The sequence below is a fragment of the Mercenaria mercenaria genome, unplaced genomic scaffold (assembly GCF_021730395.1).
Source record: "Mercenaria mercenaria strain notata unplaced genomic scaffold, MADL_Memer_1 contig_634, whole genome shotgun sequence".
In the NCBI taxonomy this organism is placed as follows: Eukaryota; Metazoa; Mollusca; class Bivalvia; order Venerida; family Veneridae; genus Mercenaria; species Mercenaria mercenaria.
The window spans coordinates 13,601-34,181 of record NW_026463520.1 but is presented as its reverse complement, the minus strand read 5'-3'; the positions used below and the strand labels follow the sequence as shown (position 1 = coordinate 34,181).

General features: G+C 32.8%; 2 protein-coding genes across 2 annotated transcripts; both read left to right on the top strand.

The window, feature by feature from the left end:
• The first annotated feature begins 15,008 nt into the window (after positions 1 to 15,008).
• Positions 15,009 to 15,943, top strand: LOC128554680 (uncharacterized). The gene has a single exon (XM_053535990.1). It carries the CDS (start codon positions 15,155 to 15,157, stop codon positions 15,941 to 15,943), a length of 789 nt encoding a protein of 262 aa, XP_053391965.1. The 5' UTR covers positions 15,009 to 15,154.
• On the top strand, positions 15,901 to 17,268 carry LOC128554679 (DNA polymerase III PolC-type-like). The gene has a single exon (XM_053535989.1). It carries the CDS (start codon positions 16,050 to 16,052, stop codon positions 16,938 to 16,940), a length of 891 nt encoding a protein of 296 aa, XP_053391964.1. The 5' UTR covers positions 15,901 to 16,049; the 3' UTR covers positions 16,941 to 17,268.
• The last annotated feature ends 3,313 nt before the right edge of the window (positions 17,269 to 20,581 follow it).

Genomic DNA, 20,581 nt, shown 5'->3' with positions numbered 1-20,581 from the left:
TCTCTTTTACCTGGGCTTTCAAATAAAATATAGTGTGAACAGTTAATTCGAATATCTTTTGGTGTTTTATAGTAAGACTGGCTTAAATAAATAACAGAACAGTTTTTGTGACGTCCTTGAATAAAGTATTTTGTTATTTCATTCTGAACCTTTTTTCTTCACAAATAAAATCATCAAATATTACTACTTTTTGTTTATCTGATTCAAGGCTATCGCAATCAGTTATTTCATTATTAGAATATTCAAATATTTCATTTGGATCTAATTTAATTTCATCTGCAATTTCATTTAAGGGATTTATTAAATCCCGATATTTAGAGTGTTCTAGGTTTTTAGCATACAAGTATAATTTATCATAAAATATAAGAGGTTTTCGAAGCATATGCATTAATGTATTTGTTTTTCCTGATCCGGAAGATCCGCATATTAACATTCTAAAACATGAATCTGGCATAAAAGGATAAAATTGCTTAAAGTTATTAGATTTATCGTTTTTAGTATCATAATTAGGAATTTCCATAATATAATTATCTTACATAATCTTACATTATTTTACATTATTATATAAATGCTAACAAAAGTTAAAGAAATGAGAGAAATAAACAACCTAGTTGGACAAAAAGTAAGAGCTAAAAGAGAAGAAATTAGAAGAGAAAAAATAAGAAAAGCTACTGGCCGAGAAATGTATAGTGAAATTTATAAACCAATTACAGAAGGAATAGAACGTCAAAAAGAACAATTATCAAGTCAGTTAAAAGCATTACCTGGAATCAAAGAGCAATTAGCATTAATTCCAAAAAGTATTTCAGAAGATTTTGTGCAAGGTATTGCTGAATTAACTAAAGGAATACAGGATGAATATAAAAAACAACAAGCTTCAAAACCGGCTCCATATATACCAGTAGATTGGGGAGATGAACCTGTTGAATGGGTTTCTCAAGATGAATTAAAAGAATTAGAAGATTATGGAAGAAAAAAGATGGGAATAACTGAAACGGATAAAATACTTTTGGGAGAAGATGAGGATGATGAAACTGATGAATCAGAAGAACCGAAAGAATAAAAAAAAAAAGAAATGGGTGCAATGACGTTCGATCCAGCGACGTTAAATGAAGAAATTGATTTGGATCCTTTAGATAGAGAAAAATATAACATACCACAAAAAGTGTTTGGCTTTTTTTCACAGCAAATCTAAAAATTCAGATAAAAAAAATGACTAGGAAAGAAGTAATGGATATCATAAAAAATGTATCAGAGGATATTATAAGTTTGGGTAATTATTCTGGCGCAATAAAGAGAATGAAAAACCCAGCAAATCTTGATCTAAAGCAAAGAGAAGCAATTATAGCCGAGTCAGATAATTAAAAAAATATACAGAAACGCTCAATGATATTCTTAATCAATAAAAGTATATGGGAAAAGGAATAAAACATCATAACCCATATAAAGTTTCACCAAATGGACAATATGGAAATTTAATTATTGACTTAAATAAACTTTATGGTCAAAACAAATTGATTGCTAAGGATCAAAGAACTGAAAAACAAGTAATTAATGTTATGGTAGATGATGATTTGATTGATTTAATTAATAAAAGATATAACAATGATAAAAAACATTCAATACTTTCTAGAAAAATATTCAAAGAATTAACAGAAAAGTCAGGATTACCTATCAATAAGAGATCTATGAAATTTAAAAAAAGTAATTAGGGGTGATTCCATCAATGCCTCCGGCAATCAAGGTTATAACGTTTGTCCATGCAATCCAGAAGAACTGGTTAATGACTTAGAACTTATTTCTGGTTCAATTGATGCTGGAAATAATAATGAAGAACTAAAAAATGAAGGTATTAGCATAATCGATGAACTATTTAAAATGAATAAATTGTTACCAGAAAAACATGAAATGTTATATAAAAAATATTTTTCTTGAATATATAAATGGAACAAAAAATAGTGTTAAGTTCTGAAGCAGTTAAAAACGATAATAAAAATACTCCAAGCGATATTACAGTCAGATTTAGTCGTTCCTTAATTTTAGATAAAAATAAAACTTATGTTGTTGGTTTGGATAGTATTAACACTATGACTTACTATTGGCATAATATTAGTGATGAATACGATAATAAAGGAATTCGTTATAATAATGGTAAAGATTGGAAAGATATTATATTTACAAATGGTTCTTACAGTTATACGGACATTATTAATTATATCAGAGAGACATTAATAAGTAATGGTGATTTTGAATTTGATAAATCAGACATTGCTCCAATAAGTTTGGAATTTGATTTAAGTAGTTTTAAGATATTAATTTCAATTCATGATAATTTTATATTGGATTTAAGAATGTCAAATTTTCATACATTGCTTGGATTTGAGAAAAAAGCTTTGAGAAATAGCGAATGGGGAACTACGACACCAAATATAACTAATTCTGTGGATACAATTTACATTCATTGTGATCTTATTGATAATTCACTTGTTGATGGTAATTTTAGTGATATTATCTATGCTTTAAGTACTGCAGATTTTAAAAGAGCTTATCCATTTACAAAAGAACCAAACAGAGTCGGATATTCTGAAATTAATAAAAATGCTATAAATTAAATTAGAATATATATTACAGATGTATTTGGTAGAATAATTAATTTTAATGAAGTTGAAACAAGTTTTACATTAATTTTAAAAGAAATTAATTAATATATAATGTACAAAAAAGTTTATGATAAAAATAAAGGAATATTTATTTATGTTGATGCTCAAACTGGAGAAGAAGTTATACATGGTACAGGTATCTTTGACACTTTAACAAAATTGTTTTCATCTTCTGTTGCATCTGCTGGAAAAAAAGCTCTGGAAACTGCAGAAAAAGCTGCGCTTGAAAGTGGAACAAAAAAGATTGGAATGGAAGTCGGGAATTTAGCTGCTAATAAAATTTCAGAAAAAAAATCAAAAGTTTAAAAAACCCTGTTGTATACGTTAAAACACCTGCTGTTGGTGAGTTAATTGCCAAGGAATTACAAAAAAAAAAAATAATAAAACTAATGAGGAGGATATTGATATAAGAATAAATAAAATATTATCAGGATCTGGGACTTTAGCTCGGCGTAAACGTATTAACAGATTAATTTATAAAAAATAAAATAATATATAATATACATGTTTAGAACAAAACAGTATTGTGAAAGATATGAACTAACCCCTATTCAATTAGATACACCTTTAATTTCTGCCTTGGGAAATAATGTTAAACAACAAAAAAGTGGGTATCACTTTACAATTAATGATAGAAGTTCATATTTTGATTGGTTTAATGGTTATTTTGAAGTAAGTTTTAAAGTTAATAAACTTGCTAATGGTAAGGATTATGCTGATGGAGATCAAATTGCTTTAATTAATAATGCAGCTTCAATAATTGATCAACTAATAGTTAAACAAAATGGAAAAATTGTCTATGATTGTAATAATTTATATAAGATAATAAATCTAAAAAATTTAGTTGAACTCTCTAAGGATTATGCAGAATCAACTGGAACAAACGAATTTATTTATTGAGATACAAATGCTATTGCTGAAAGCAGAAAAGATAATGATAACTATAATCAAGGTTTTGCTGCTAGAAAGGGATTAATCCAGGGTGGTAATAATGTAAATGTTAAAATTCCGTTAAATAATTATTCATTTTTTCATAGTTTGGAACAAAACATATTACCCCCAAGCCAAATCCAAATAACATTACAATTAACAAATGATGATGAATTAATTTACAGGGCTAATGCTGCTGACGCAGGTAGGGTAATTGTAACTAAATTAATTTTGTGGGTTCCACGTTTAATTTTTAATCTATATGGAATTAATTTAATTTCTGAAAGATATATGAAAGCAACAAGTTGGAAATATCTCCGGGAAATGATAACACAATCAACAGATACACAACAAAAAATAATATAACTTTAAGAATAACAGGCGGTGTAAAAAAACCCGAACATGTGTTTGTTTATTTACAGTGACCTGGTAAAAATAATTCGCAAGAACATAATCCACATTTATTAGATACATTTAAAATTAATGCAGCAAATAATAATTGTAGGCTTGAATCTTGCCGTCTTGAAGTTGGTAATGGTGTTTTTTTTATCCCGAATCGGAATATACAAGTATATCAAGAATTTATGATGATGTTCTTAATTATTTTCATAAAAAAATTAATAAAACCACTGGAAGTCTTTTATATTTATCAAATTTTAAGAAATTGTTTGGATTTGTTCATTTTAACTTAGAATTTAAAAAGGAAGGAATTACAGAAGATCCTAAGCATATTACATTAACAGCTAAATTAAATGTTCCGCCAGCAGCTAATATTCGTGTTTACGCAATTGTATTGTATGAAGAAACAGTTGGAATAAATACTATTGGAAATGAACTTGTTATTGTGTAAATAATATATATATAAAATATATAATGACATCAAATTATATTGAATATAAAGGAAATTTAACAGATGGACAGAAAATTTTTTTAGCACAAGCCTATAACAACAATATCCCATATACTTTTAGATTAAAACATGAACAATTACGTGGAAACTTTCCTTTACTTTTAACAAAAACACAAATTAATCAAATTGAAAAGTCTATTAGGAACAAGAAGGGATTAGAAATTACAATTTCAAAAAAAAAATGTCCAGTCAAGGTCAAAATGGCGGATTCTTGGGAGCTTTGGCTGGTTTGTTAGGTCGAAAAGTACTTCCGGTAGTTGCAAAAATAGCTCCAAAAATATTAGGGCCGTTAGGCGTTGGTGCTCTTTCTGGTATTGCCAGTACTGGTTTTAGTAAGCTACTTGGAAATGGTATGATTTCGGTAGATAATGATAAGAGAAACATAATATCACCATATCTTACACCTAATCAAAGAAAAGAATTAAGGGGATCTGGAGTAATTAAATTAACACAAAAACAGAAACAAGACGGTGGCTTCTTAGGTATGCTGGCTGCTAGTCTAGGGATACCTTTAATTACATCCTTTCTTAGTGGAAAAGGTATACACATTGATTCTCAAAGAAGACCTTTCAGACCTGTCATTATGAACAAACTTATTTCTAACTTTGAAATTGAACAATGGGTTAAACGACTTGGTATTAAAAACTTTAGGGGTGTATTTAGTAGAAATAATTTGCCAAAGACAAAGTGGAAAAAGGTGTTGAATAACGAGTGCGGAATTATAAATTTAGATGACTCTATGGGACCTGGGACACATTGGGTTTGTTACTTGAATTCTTTGTACTTTGATCCGTTTGGTTTGCCGCCACCTAAACAAGTAATCAGGTATATACCAAATGTAAAGTACAACAACATATAATATCAGAGCAAAACGAGTGTATTATGCGGATATTATTGTTTATTTTTCACAAAAATGTTACAAAACGAAGTGCCGCTGTATGATTTGTTGTATAAAATATTAAAACCTAATAACCAAGGAGAGAATGAGCAAGTAATAATAAATTATTTCCGCTAATCAGGGTGGTTGTTATTGTTTATTTTTGATAAAAAATTTTGAAAAATATTTTTTAGATAAAAAAAAAATATTTTTTAATTTTTCAAAAAAATGGCAAACAAGAGGGCCATGATGGCCCTATATCGCTCACCTGAGTACCATTGCTTTAACCAAAAACAAAAAGAAAAAAATCTTACAAGGTACAGATATGTCAAAATACACCTAAAAATTGGAGGTACCATCCATATTGTACCACAGAAAAGTGGTCTCAGTTTTTCCCTACGGCCAGTAATAAAAAAGTTACTAAATAAGCTATTGATAATAACATAAAAGGGAAGTAATAAAAAAGAGATATTGTAAGCAAAAAAAACGAAGGATCAGCCAAATAAAAACAAAAGCACTGCAATGCAACGCAAAAGCAGAGCAATATTCACATAAAACAAAGTCATATGACCTTTGACCCCTAAGTGTGACCTTGACATTGAATTTAGGCATCCAAAACATGCGCTCTGCACATCCTTTCAATGAGTGAACATTTGTGTCAGGTTTCTCTGAAATCCATCAAGGGGTTCAAGAGTTACAGAGCGGAAGGGAAATTGCTAACCAACAGACAGACAGACAGACGGACACCGAGGCGATAACATAATACGTCCCTGCGGGCGTATATAAAAGACTCGAGATCTTATGGTGATAGAAGTTGTGTGCAAGTTTGGTTAAAATCAAATCATGAATGAAGCTGCAATTGTGCAGACAAGGTCAAAATAGCCAATTTTGGCCCTTTAAGGGGCCATAACTCTAGAACCCATTATGGGATCTGGCCGGTTCAAGAATGGAAACAAGATCTTTTGGTGACATAAGTTTTGTGCAAGTTTTTGTTAAAGTTTGATTAAATTCAAATCATAAATGAAGCTGCTATTGTGCAGAAAAGATCAAAATAGCTAATTCCGGCCCTATCAGGGCCCATAACGCTAGAACCCATTAAGGAATCTGGCCAGTTCCAGAAAGGAACCAAGATCTTATGGTGATACAAGTCGTGTGCAAGTTTGGTAAAAATCAAATCATAAATAAAGCTGCTATTGTGCAGACAAGGTCAATATAGCTAATTTTGTGCCTTTCAGGGGCCATAACTCTGGAACCCATGATGGAATCTGGCCAGTTCCAGAATGGAACCAAGATCTTATGGTAACACAAGTTGTGTGCAAGTTTGGTAAAAATCAAATCATAAATAAAGCTGCTATTGCGCAGACAAGCTCAAAATAGCTAATTCTGGGCCTTTCAGGGGCCATAACTCTGAAACCCATAATGGAATCTGGCCAGTTCCAGAAAGGAACCAAGATCTTATGGTGATACAAGTCGTGTGCAAGTTTGGTAAAAATCAAATCATAAATAAAGCTGCTATTGTGCAGACAAGGTCAATATAGCTAATTTTGTGCCTTTCAGGGGACATAACTCTGGAACCCATGATGGAATCTGGCCAGTTCCAGAATGGAACCAAGATCTTATGGTGACACAAGTTGTGTGCAAGTTTGGTAAAAATCAAATCATAAATAAAGCTGCTATTGCGCAGACAAGCTCAAAATAGCTAATTTTGGCCCTTTCAGGGGCCATAACTCTGGAACCCAAAATGGGATCTGGCCAGTTCAAGAAAGGAACCGAGATCTTATGGCGATACAAGTTGTGTGCAAGTTTGGTTAAAATAAAATCATAAATGAAACCACTATCGTGCAGACAAGAAATTGTTGACGGACGGACGCAAGGACGCACGGTCTGACGACGGACGACGGACGAAGGGTGATCAAAAAAGCTCACCTTGTCACTATGTGACAGGTGAGCTAAAAAGTTCGCCCATAGCGCCATAATATATACTACTCTGTATATTATTATGTTTTAAGCTCCCCAGTGGTGTTTTTGCCACTGACCGTTCCAAGGCGGTACCCCACTGTATTCCTTTGTTTGTTCGTTTGGTCCTCTTGTGTAGGCTTTGTGTGTGTGCGCGTGTATGTGTGTGTGTTCCTTTGTTTGTTCGTTTTGTCCTCGTGTGTTGGCTTTGTGTGTGTGACGGGTATGTGTGTTTGTGGTGTGCACGTCTGCGTGCTGTGGGTTTCATTTTGGGGAGGCTGCGATTTTGGTGCGTGGCATTCCCTGTTTGATATTTGTCTTTGTTTTTTTTTAAGCTATGTATAATAGTTGTTCGTGCTTGGTTGCACATTGATGAGCAATATTTCACTATGGCTACCAACATTTTGCCAGTGTTATATCTGTGGCTAACAACATCTTGCCAGTGTTAAAATTTATGGCTAGCAACATCTTCTCAGTGTTATATCTGTGGCTAGCAACATCTTGCCAGTGTTATATCTATGGCTACCAACATCTTGCCATTTTTGATATCTTACTTCTTTAGTACATCTTAATTAAGCTATGTGCTTTTTGGTTTTTAGAATAATGTAAGACAATGGACCCCGATGGAAATAAGTCTTCGGACTTTATCGGGTTATCCTGTGCAGGCATATATCATTAAATTTGACTGTGATATTATAGAATTATTGTGATATTCTTAATGTTAAGTTGTGGTATAAATCGTCAGTATTATTTATTTGACTAGTATAGTTATTTGTCTGTGATAGATAGTTGATAATGTGCTACAAACTGTAGTTGGACATATGGCACGAATACAATCTTATCTTACCTTATGTAGAATAGGAAAAATAATTTCGTATACGCTAGGGCCTAGAGGAAGATTAACTTAATATTCAAATAATATTCCTCATTAAATAAGAATTTTGACTTTTTAATTTTGATATAATTGCTCTTATAAAACTCTAAACGTATGGCAGAGCACAACCTTAACATATAGAATACTTCTTCACAGGGTACACATACAATCAATGAGATGATTGTAATTCTGCATTGTCGTCATCGGATTAATATCAGGTATATCGAATATTTATCATGCAATTTTATAATAATGTTAATATCCTCCATATGTGTATAAATAAAAGCAATTTTATTATAATGATAACATCCTCCAAATATGTATATATAAGCTAACAGCTAACCTGCCACTTTCGTACTCGCAATATATTTGCTGTTATATTGATAGTTATCCGGCAAATTTAAAATAAAAAAAAAGGTCAAAAACAAAGACTTGCCAGATTTTGGTCATTATCAAAAAAAATGTTCTTATTATTCTAGTAAGGAATTGCTTTGATACATTATGAGAAAATACATATATGTAGGTGAGGAGTGAAAAGGCAGAAGTCATTAGTTTGATGTTCTACGTTCGTCTTTCGATATTATATCTATGTAACAAAATGGTATTCGGCCGAAATATACATAGATTATAAGTCATTTTCTATTAAATCTGAGTCAAGCTTAACAATCGGTTATATTGGGTCAATAATTAGGCCACTAGATGAAATTATAGAAAAGCCTTCTTAGTGCTATAGAGGCAATGATGTTATGTATGGGATTTAGTCAGAATATTTGTATTCATGAAGACTAGATCAATTTGAATACTGCGTTATCTGGGATTAAAAACTCACTATGTCAATTTAAATAAAAATGTTTACCATCTAGAGACCATCTAGAGACCTAATTTTGACACATATTCAAAATCTTCCAACATTTTGCTCAGAATAGTGGCCCGATGGTCTAGCGGTTACACGCTTGACTGTCAATCCAGAGGCCCGGGGTTCGAATCCTGGTCCAGGCATTTGAAATTTCTGAGATGCTCTACCTAACTAAGAGGCGAGTACTGGTTCTTCCCATGAAAGACTGCTTTGCGTGTATCGGTGCTAAACATCGGGCACGTCAAAGAACCAGACTGATGCTACACTCTGTTTTTTAATATAAAGTTAAACAATTATTTTACGGATTTGATTATAGAATTGAATTTGATAGAAATGTATTTTGTAATGCAGAATGATAATTCAATATATTTTTTTTTTCAAGAGAGTAGTGTATTACTAAAGCAACTGTGCTGTTCAAATTTACATGTAGAGTTAAGCACACTGGTCCGTGCTATACTCTGTTTTGAATATAAAGTTAAACTATTTTACTGATTCGTTTATAGGAAAGAATTTGATAGAAATGTATCTTGCAATATATAAAACAATATATTTTTAAGGGTATATTGTATTCTTATAGCAACTGTGACTGTTCTATTTTCAGGTAGAATTGAGAGCACTTTTTATCATTTAGTTGCATATGGAGTCCAACTTTGCAATATACAAAATAATTTTTTTTCAAGGGTATCGTATTATTATAGCAACTGTGACTTCTATTTTCATGTAGAATGGAGAGCATTTTTTATCATTCAGTTGCATGTAGAGTTAAGGTAATATGCGCCACCTAACGAATTTTAACGGACCGTTATGAAATTTTGCCATATCAAAATTGACGATATTTCCGATTGACTGGTATTTTTTCCATTTTTCTGTTATTTTCCATTTTGCTGCTGTAAATCTTCAAACATGACCACTAACGTCATTTTTTCAGCAGAGCGCAAAATGACGTATTTGACGGGTTTTTCGAGTATCGTTTTTATATACAATTAAAATACGGCAAAAAATCTTCATTTTCAAGTTTGTATTAAAATTATCTCTCCAATGATATATAATTTGTCATGTTTATTTCGATGTCACATCAGAGGCAAGCGATTTATTAACGCAAAATACGTAAAACTGACGTTGAGTTTCACCCGAAATTTCGCGTAAAAACGCCTATATCTAAAAAACCGTCAGACAGTTTTTTGAATAACTTTCAAGAGAAGTATAAAATTTCAATTGCTATCGATTCCTTAAAAGAAAAATGGGGGTCACCGATTTAGATTTCGCTCTATTTATCGTGGCGCTTCCCCTACCCCAATCAAGTTTTATTTCGGAATTCTGTTTTACTCTAGAAAAATGGCATCAAAATGTTGCGAAAATAAAAGCTATATAAACGATAACTTATTATTTGACGTCACGTTACATCAAAATGACGTTATCAGTAAACAATATCAACACTACTGACAACGACAGGCTAACGATTTCTGAAATGGAATAAAATGGAAAGATCAAAAGGGAAATTCGTTTCCAAAAAACATGGATTGAAAAAGGAAATATTTTTGAAAATTAGAAAGAATACAACATATGTTTATGAAAATGTACCAGAAAGGAGAATAGTAGATTTAAGACACTTTGGAAGGAGGTTTGATTTAGGCTGTACATGTGGGTCTTCGTTCCGATTTTCAGACATCAAAAGTGAATTAATACGAGGGTTGTGTTCAGTTATAAAGTTAGAGTGTTCTAAGTGCAAAAAGGTAACTAATATTTCAACATCTGGAGCTTCGCATCAAAAGAAAGATGACACTTCTCATTATCCATATACAGTGAACGTAAAGGCAGCACTCGGTGAGTACTTGCGTTTTGTTTTTCCTAAATATTTTCATAACCTCAAAAAAAAAAGAAACCAAAAGAAACGAACATAACTTTATGCGATACGCTCGAACCTGCAGTCTTTAATGTACTGCTATAATTTATCATTTTCTAAAAAGGGGATGTCGTAGGGAGAGAAAACTGTGTAGTCGAACCCTGAACCCTTCTCTTACAGAGCGAGTGTTCTACCAACTAAGCTTACTGGCTGCCTGACACATCCACTCCCAGAACTCGACCAAGTCCGTTATACACGTACACAAACTGGTATCGGAAGTACATAATAATGCAAGCGTCATGGGACTTACTAATGAAGTATGCTACACTCGCATGTTGGACGCCACATATCACAATATGAGTAAAAACGTGCAGTTAGTCCGGTGTTAGGAGGAAACTCTATTGTTCCAAGAATAGTATAGCCTTCTGCGTAAATTGCCCTTTCTTCCTGCAATTAACACTTACACCTACACTCGTACGCGCGTGTTTTTTTTTCCCTTTACTAGTGCAATTTATTTTGTTGTTTGTATACAGAAAGTACGTAGATCAGTCTGTATTGAAAACAACATATTAAAACAACTTCTGAAGATAGTCAAGACTAATCAAGATGTGAATACTTTACTTTGTGATAACCGTTAGAGTTCTTAAAAATGACATCAAATATGAGAAGTTTTGCCTCATATCTATAGAATGGAAGAATGAATTTTCTGTTAAAATAGGAAGACAAAACTTTTCTTAGAAAATACATAAAGTATTTCAAACAACCGTGATTTGATACACAAATAAAATGTTATAGAATCATTTTGCTTTGAAATTATGTTCTCGGAACTTGTAATTTTTAGGTATGATTCATGCTGGGATAGGACACTCTCATGTCTGTTCATTCCTGTCTGCATTGGGTATTCCATCTATACATCACAAATGTTTGAAACGAATGGAGAGGACAATAGGACACGTGGTTGAACAGACTGCGCGTGACTCATGCTTCAAAACAAGAGCGGGTACAGTCGGAACTTAGAAAAACATGTGAAGAACGTATGGAGTTGACAACAGAACACATAGCTGAAGAGATTGCGCGTGATTTATGCGCACAGACTCCAAAACAAGAACCGGTACAACCGGAACTTAGAACACCAGTGCCGGAAATGCAACTGTCAAGTTCCTGTGAAGATGACCAAATATCATTTGAGGAAGCAATGGAAATAATAGAAAATGCAGCTGGTATTTATTTTATTATATGATTTGTATATAAAATGCTGTTTTCGATAATCGTTCTCATTTTAATAAAGTCCTATTTAACAATAGATTAATAATATCTGTCATGTGTTTACGAATCGGAAAGAAATATCCGTCCCGAGGGCACCTGCGCATTGGGCGGTAATGAGGCTTGCCGAGGGACGGATATTTCCATCCAATTCGTAAACAGATGACTGATATTTTTTCTTGCATATCGTATACATGTTAGCATTTTATTCTGGCAGATTATTTTTCTTGCATACCGTATTTTACAAAAGGTAGAAATACTTTCTCTTTAGCACTTTAGTTTTATAGTTTGTAGCGTAACGTTATGTTTTTACGATAAACTAACATATTTTGAATCGAGAAATATACTATAAGGAACAGAGAGAAACTATCAAGGTACCTGCTTTTTTCATTTTTTTACATAAACTATATATTACCAGTGCATGAACCACTAGTTGTCATTAACAGCACGAGAGTCATCTGGCACCCCCATGGGTTTTGCCGGCATGGGTAAAATCACCGGAAACGCCAGTCCGGTGTGCAAGAAAAGCCTGACTGGTAGAAAAAAAATGACTCTTAACGTTTACGTTTACCAACATTAATTTTCAGGTGTTCTTTTACATATACCACTCGTCAATGTTTATCCACACAATGTCACACAATCCCATCAAACCATCAAATTAAAATCTGAATCAAAATGATTTTCTTTTTAATTGTTGCAGACGACACCGATGATCGTTTGGTATATGAAGACAAAGTCTTAAATTCTCAACTAGGTGTGGAAAGCATGTGCACAGCAGAAAGTTTAGGTTAGTATCTGTGACTAGAACAAATAAGATGGACTTTGTAAAACATAACTTTACCGTGAATGGTCGTGGGCTCGTGGCCACGTTTTGCGCGTAAATCGTATCATTGATGTAAGGCAGAATAATTTCTATATAGCACATGCACGTATGTGTCATATAAACGAAAAGGAAATGTCAAGTAATAGCATCGTTTGATTATCTTTCTCTTCCTTTTGAAAAATACATGTATACATTTTCATTTTTGGCAGACTGTTCTTTTGACAATTCTACAAGCAGTCAGGGGTTGTGCGTACTGAATGAAGGTATTTGCGTATCAAGTACAAGAAATGGAACTACGCAGTGTACACGTATGGGAAGAACATGTGAATCAGACACACCAGGTTAGTAATATACCATTCTTCTCAGTATTTAATTATTGTTTGTGCAATCTAAATTGATGTTAATTGTTTCAATATAAGGATGCACTCAATCAGCCCTTCACAAAACCGGAGATCAAACTCACTGCCATTTGTTCATTTTAATCTTACACACCTGTGTTTCGCAAATAAAATAATAAAATCATGTTATCCATTGATAAAACCGTTCATATGTGTATTGTTGTTATTTAAATTAGTTTCAATCAGATTGTTTTGAATTTATATTTACTATCTTTTAATTTTCTTCTTCCGGTCGAAATAACAGTCAGTCAAGATGCAGCTTGGTCGAAGCGTGGTCGAGCAATGAATAGTTTATCCGGTAATTATTTTATAGCTTCTTTTCGCCTCCGCCACTTTACACATGTCGGGACCGTAGAAAGCATTTTTAGATTTGGGGTTGGTGGCACACATTATGAAAATAAGCTGAAATTGACCCGCTGTCATAAAATTGCTAAGATAATTATCATAACCCCACCTGAAAGGTAAAGGTCAGATTTAAGAGAGAGTGTGTGATACTTCCGGTTTTACTTTTGTTTCTCACTATCGACGAAGGATCTTGACGGTCATTTATTTTTTACAAAATCATCTTCCGAAACAATATAAGTAAGATGAGCGATATAGGGCCACCAATGCCGTCTTGTTGTTTTTGTTTGTTTAGACAACATCATATTATTTTCAAAATAGATAAGAACTATCTGTACTTTGTGAAAGAGCATATGAGCCGCGCCATGAGAAAACCAACATAGTGGCTTTGCGATCAGCGTAGATCCAGATCAGCCTGCGCATCCGCGCAGTCTGGTCAGGATCCATGCTGTTCGCTAACAGTTTCTCTAATTCCAATAGACTTTGAAAGCGAACAGCATGGATCCCGACCAGACTGCGTTAATGCGCAGGCTGGTCTTGATCCATGCTGGTCGCAAACCCACTATGTTGGTTTTCTCATGGCGCGGCTCATATATGAACAGTTTTATAGAATTGCTATGAATATTCACTTGAATTTTGCAGATATTCAGGTCTGTCAATATTTAATCTTGTCTCTTAAAATGCTTACTTTTTGTGCCCACCCACCCCCAAGAGTGGTGGGGCATATAGATTTGGCTTGTCGGTGCGTCCGTCCATTCGTCCGTGCGTCCGTGTGTCCGAAATTCGTGACGCGTCTAGCTCAAAAAGTCTCAGATAAAAATTGATAAAACCTTGCTCAAAAAGTATTTGATGTAAATGCGCACTTGGCATTCTCCTTGAGAATTTTAGCGCTTATTACAGAGTTACGGCCCCTGAAACAGCCAAAATAGTGGAATTTTTGTTAGTGATGCTCGTAGTTCAAAAAGAATATGTCCTAGAATATGAATCCTATTCATAAAATCTTTGTTTAAGCTATACTCCATTAAGACTGCAAACAATTTAATTATTGCCCCGTTTTTGTGACAAATGTACCCGTGGACGCACACCATGTGTCCTACAGATACATTCTAGTTTAAATTGGCTTTACCAGATAAGGAAACGTTTTGAATAAGTTTAAATAATCAAAACAGATATAGAAATATATGAAAGACAATTTCAAACTTTTGAGGGAAAGCTTGTAGTCTATTTTATTTTATTGCAACCTCGAAATTGTGTTTTTATTGTATTCTAGGCTGGGGACACGTCATTGGAGAAAAAACACGAAAATGCTTGAATTTCTCTACATGAGTCAAGAATTGTGCCAAGTGCAAATTCTATAACAGAGCAAAAAAGGTAATTCCTCCTCACGACTGTAGAAAAAATTGGTCACAGAGCTCCAAAAGTATGGAGTCTGATATAGCTGTAACTTTACATAAAGAAGCAAAGGACACTGGATTGAAGTATGCTGCCGTCATAGGTGATGAAGATTCTAGTTCGATCAAACATATCAGGGAAAAAGTAAATCCAAACATAGTAAAATTCTCTGACTTGGGACATTTAAAAAGAACGATAAGAGGTAAACTAGAAAAATTGCACAAGTCGCAAAAATCATTAAGTGTCAAAGTGCGTGAGAGCTTTATGAAAAATTTTTCGTATGCCGTGCAGCAAAATAAAAACAAAAGTGAAGAAGAAATGAGAAATGCTTTGCAAGCTATAGTACCGCACATGTATGGAAACCACACACGGTGTGGTTCTTGGTGTAAGACTGGTGAAAACCACAACAGAAAGCACCCAAACTTACCTTATGGTTGCGATTTAACAGACAATGAATTGCGTATACACCTGGAAAATCTGTTGTCACCGTTCATTTCAAATTGCCAAAAGTTAATGACAAGTGGTTCAACACAGGCAAATGAGTCGTTGAACAATATTGCTTGGAGCAAAGCACCGAAGTCACGCAATTATAATGCAAGTGAAAGTTTTGATTATAGGTGCGCAGCAGCCGTCTTGCAGTACAACGAAGGAGTTGAATACATAAATAGAGTAATAGAAAAGTCAAATCTTACACCTCAGAGAGCGACAAAATCCTACACTGTTGCAAAAGATAAAAGGAGGTCATACCTAAGATTCTATCAGAAAGAAAAAAAGAGTGAAAAGACGACGACTAGATTTGAAGAAAAGGCGATTATTTAGTGAGAATGTTAGCGAAATAAAAGAAGGACTGACTTACAAAAGTGACTGCCTGGAAATAAGCGAAGCAGAACTCGATACTGCCGTAATACCAGACGCTAATGAGCAGATGGAACCCTTGAAAAACTGTGACATGGAGAATTCTGTAATTGTTTTCTATGACATTGAAACGACCTCTCTTGACGCAAGTGCGGAAATTGTACAATTGTCAGCCTGTACCGACGGTAGTTGTTTCAACCGGTACATTTTGCCACACAGGGATTTTAACCGTAAATCATCAGAAATTACAGGTTTGACTGTTGAGATGATAAACGGACATCGCAGCTTGTGCAAAGCAGGAAAGACACTACCCTCCACAACATTACATGCTGCTCTGAATGAATTCATTGATTGGCTCAATTCCTTGAAGTATGAAAAAGTAATTTTAGCCGCTCATAACGGAAAATCCTTCGACATGCGGCTTTTAATCCAGGCTGTTCAAAAAGAAGGTAGACTGAACGCGCTCTCTGTCTCTGTGTATGGATTTGTAGACACACTACATATGTTGAGATCCGTAAGGAAAGACAAGCAGTCATTATCACTAGCAAACTATTATGAACGGGTTTTTCACGAAAGCTTCGATGCACATGATTCAAGTGCAGATGTTTCCGCACGTATGCGTTTGTTTAACCATGAAAAATTGAACAACAAAATAAATGAATTTGTACTTAAATTCAGACAAGCTGTATCATACCTAGAAAATGTTAAAGTTGTGAAAGGCAATAGAAATGAAATACAATCATTAATGTGTGGTGACAAAAAAGTAATCTCAAAATTCATGGCCCACAAAATTGCAGAAAGCGGCCTTTCGTATAATCATCTAAAACTGGCGTTTTTGAGAGATTCAGTTAATGGCTTAAAACATGTGTTGAGCGAGAAAGTGAATGGCAGACCAAGAGTAACAAACAGAGTGTCTGTAATAGAATCAATGAATTTGCATTTTAAAGCTGTAACTTCATAGTTTGTGTCAAAAATATGAAAATGATATTCACGCAAATTTTGATGAATAAGCAAAATTAATGTATGCAAAACTGGTATGATTTCAAAGCCTTATTCCTTTGGAAAAAAAATGGTTTATGCATTTTACAGGGACACTCTGTCAAATTTGTTGTATTGTATTTGTATGTCATGTATATAAACCCAAAACATTCTTTTTATGATATGCTAGCGTAATCGTTCGTCTGCTTAAAGAATGTCATTAAATAAGATATTCATTTTATCATTATTGTGAATTTATTTCATTATATCCAACAATATCAGTAATAATTAAAGCTGAAACAAAATAGTTTACGAAGTAACAACAGAAACGTCATTATTTCTTCATTTGGGGTAGGGGAAGCGCCACGGTAAATAGAGCGAAATCTAAATCGGTGACCCCCATTTTTTTTTTAGGAATCGATAGCAATTGAAATTTTATACTTCTCTTAAAAGTTATTCAAAAAACTGTCTGACGGTTTTTTAGATATAGGCGTTTTTACGCGAAATTTCGGGTGAAACTCAACGTCAGTTTTACGTGTTTTGCGTTCATAAATCGCTTGCCTCTGATGTGACGTCGAAATAAACATGACAAATTATATATCATTGGAGAGATAATTTTAATACAAACTTGAAAATAAAGAATGTTTGCCGTATTTTCATTGTATATAAAAACGATACTCGAAAAACCCGTCAAATACGTCATTTTGCGTTCTGCTGAAAAAATGACGTTAGTGGTCATGTTTGAAGATTTACAGCAGCAAAATGGAAAATAACAGAAAAATGGAAAAAATACCAGTCAGTCGGAAATATCGTCAATTTTGATATGGCAAAATTTCATAACGGTCCGTTAAAATTCGTTAGGTAGCGCATATTACCTTAAACACCTAATTTTATTGCTGATTGAAATTATGTATGACAGTTTGATTTTATATTGGCTTAGAGTAAGACACATATTAACTGTTATAGAAAAGGATAATTATGAATTCTCCACTTTAATAGAATAATTTGATAGAAAGTTCTTTTCAAATGCCGAGCTATGACAAATTTTTGGATATAGTTAACAGCGAAAAAAACTTGAATTTAATGTAACTTATATTAAATAAAAGCACTTTTCTGTCTTTAAGTTATAAGATTTAGTAAAATCTTTTATTATGACTTCCTTTGTTGGTATATTTTCATGTGTACCTTACTGCAGTTTGAAAAAATTCATGGAATTTGGTCCTTTTTTGCAATTGAAATGAAAAGTAGTAATTTTTTATTATTAAACTAACACAGCTTATTCTTTATGTATGAAAATCATCATGAAATACTATATTATAAACTTAAAGTTTCAATGTTTGATTGTATCATCTTACACATACAAATCCAAGAATCTATATGTCTTACACAATCTGTTCACTTAATGTCAAAGGTCTTGCAGATGAGAAGAAAAGAAAAGAGGTTTTTTGTTGGTTAAAAGAAAAGAAATTTACAATTGCTATGCTGCAGGAAACACATTTAACTGAAGATAAAATTGATCTGTTTAGAAAAGATTGGCAGGGTGAAATGTTCCTAAGTGGCATTAACTCAAATAGTCAAAGTGTAGCCATATTAATAAATCCAGATGGTCCTTACCAAGTTGCAGTTACAGAATCTACAAATATAGTCATGATATTAATATAAATGAGGAAGAATATACTCTTATTAACATATATGGCCCAAATAAGGATGATTTATTTTCTTTTTCAAAACTAGAAACATACCTAGAATTAAATAATGATAAAAAAATCATAATCGGCGGAGATTTTAATACAGTTTTAGATAATAATCTTGATAAAAGAAATGGACTTTCAAATACCCACCCGCAAAAACTTCAATATACATGGAGTTCAAATAGTAAACCACCCATATTTTGCAGACTAGATTATTTCTTGGTAACTGACACCTTTCGGAGCATAATTAAATGTAGTAAAATACAACAAGGATATAAAAGTGACCATTCATTAATTTCATTGACTATAAATCCTATAGTTCAAAAAAGAGGCCCTGGTTATTTTAAAATAAATAATAGTTTAATACTGGATGAAGTTTACTCTACAAATATAATAAACTGTTTAAACAACACAGTGAATTTCAACAAGGATGCACGTCCTAGGGTATTGTGGGAGCTTATTAAAAGCAGCATAAGAAATGTAACCATCAAATATGCAACAAGTAAGAAAAAGAAACAAAGGGAGCAAGAAGAAAAACTACAAAATGAAATTCATACTCTAGAAACTTTATTCCTTAATACACCATATGTACTCCAATACTCAAAAAAAAAATGAATTGCAAACACTTTATGACAAAAAAATAAATGGTATTATGCTAAGATCAAAAGCTGTACAAGTAGAAATGAATGAAAAAATACAAAATACTTTGCAAATTTAGAAAAAAGACATGCTGAAAGGAAAAATATTCAAAAGCTCCAAATAAACAACGAAACAATCACAGATGCAACAGAAATTTTAAAAGAAACAACATTTTTTTATAAAAGACTATATGATACGAAGACACAAGAAAATTCAAACATAGACTTTTTCGATTCTTCCATGACTAAATTAAGCAAAGAAGACTCTGATCAATGCGAGGGATTATTAACTGAACATGAATGTAAAATTGCATTGTCTGAAATGAAAAATGATAAGAGCCCAGGCTCTGATGGATTAACAGCCGAATTTTATAAACATTATTGGGTGCATTTGAAAGTATTTTATATCAATGCAATTAATAACTGTTATCATAAAGTCGAATTTTCAGATCTTCAAAAACAAAGCATTATTACTCTTCTACCAAAACCAGATAAAGATCCTACAAATTTGTCAAACTGGAGACCCATAAGTCTATTAAATGTAGACTATAAAATTGCAACAAAGGCTATAGCCAATAGGTTAAAGAAAATACTTGCAAAACTAATAAACCCAAATCAAACTGGTTTTATGAAAAGACGATACATCGGAGAAAATGTTAGGCTAATTTTTGAAGTTATCGATCACATTGAAAACAACAATTTGAAAGGGTTATTATTATTTTTTGATTATGAAAAGTCTTTCGATACATTAAATCACAATTTTATAATAACATGCCTAAAACATTTTAATTTTGGAGATAGCTTAGTCAGATGGATTGAAACCTTCTACAAAAATATTACAGCAGTCATAATTAATAATGGATATTTATCTGAAGAAATATGTATTAAGAGAGGTGTACGACAAGGATGTCCCCTTTCTACTTCCTTATTTATTCTCTGTATGGAAATATTATCAAATAAAATCTCTAATGATGATATTATTAAAGGAATCACTGTAAATGGTACAGAAATAAAACAAACTCTTTTCGCCGATGATGCAACTTATGTTAACAATGGTGAAAAAGAATCTTTTGAAAATATTGTTACTGTAATTACAGAATTTGGGAAAATATCAGGATTGCAGTTAAATTTAAAGAAGTCGGTAGTATTAAGATTAGGAACTTTAAAAGAAAGTAAATTAAAATTTTGTGTAGATAAACATCTCTTATGGACCTCAGAAAGTGCAAAAACTCTGGGATTTACATTTACTGCAAATCACTTAAAACATTTAGAATTGAATTTAATGCCAAAAATTG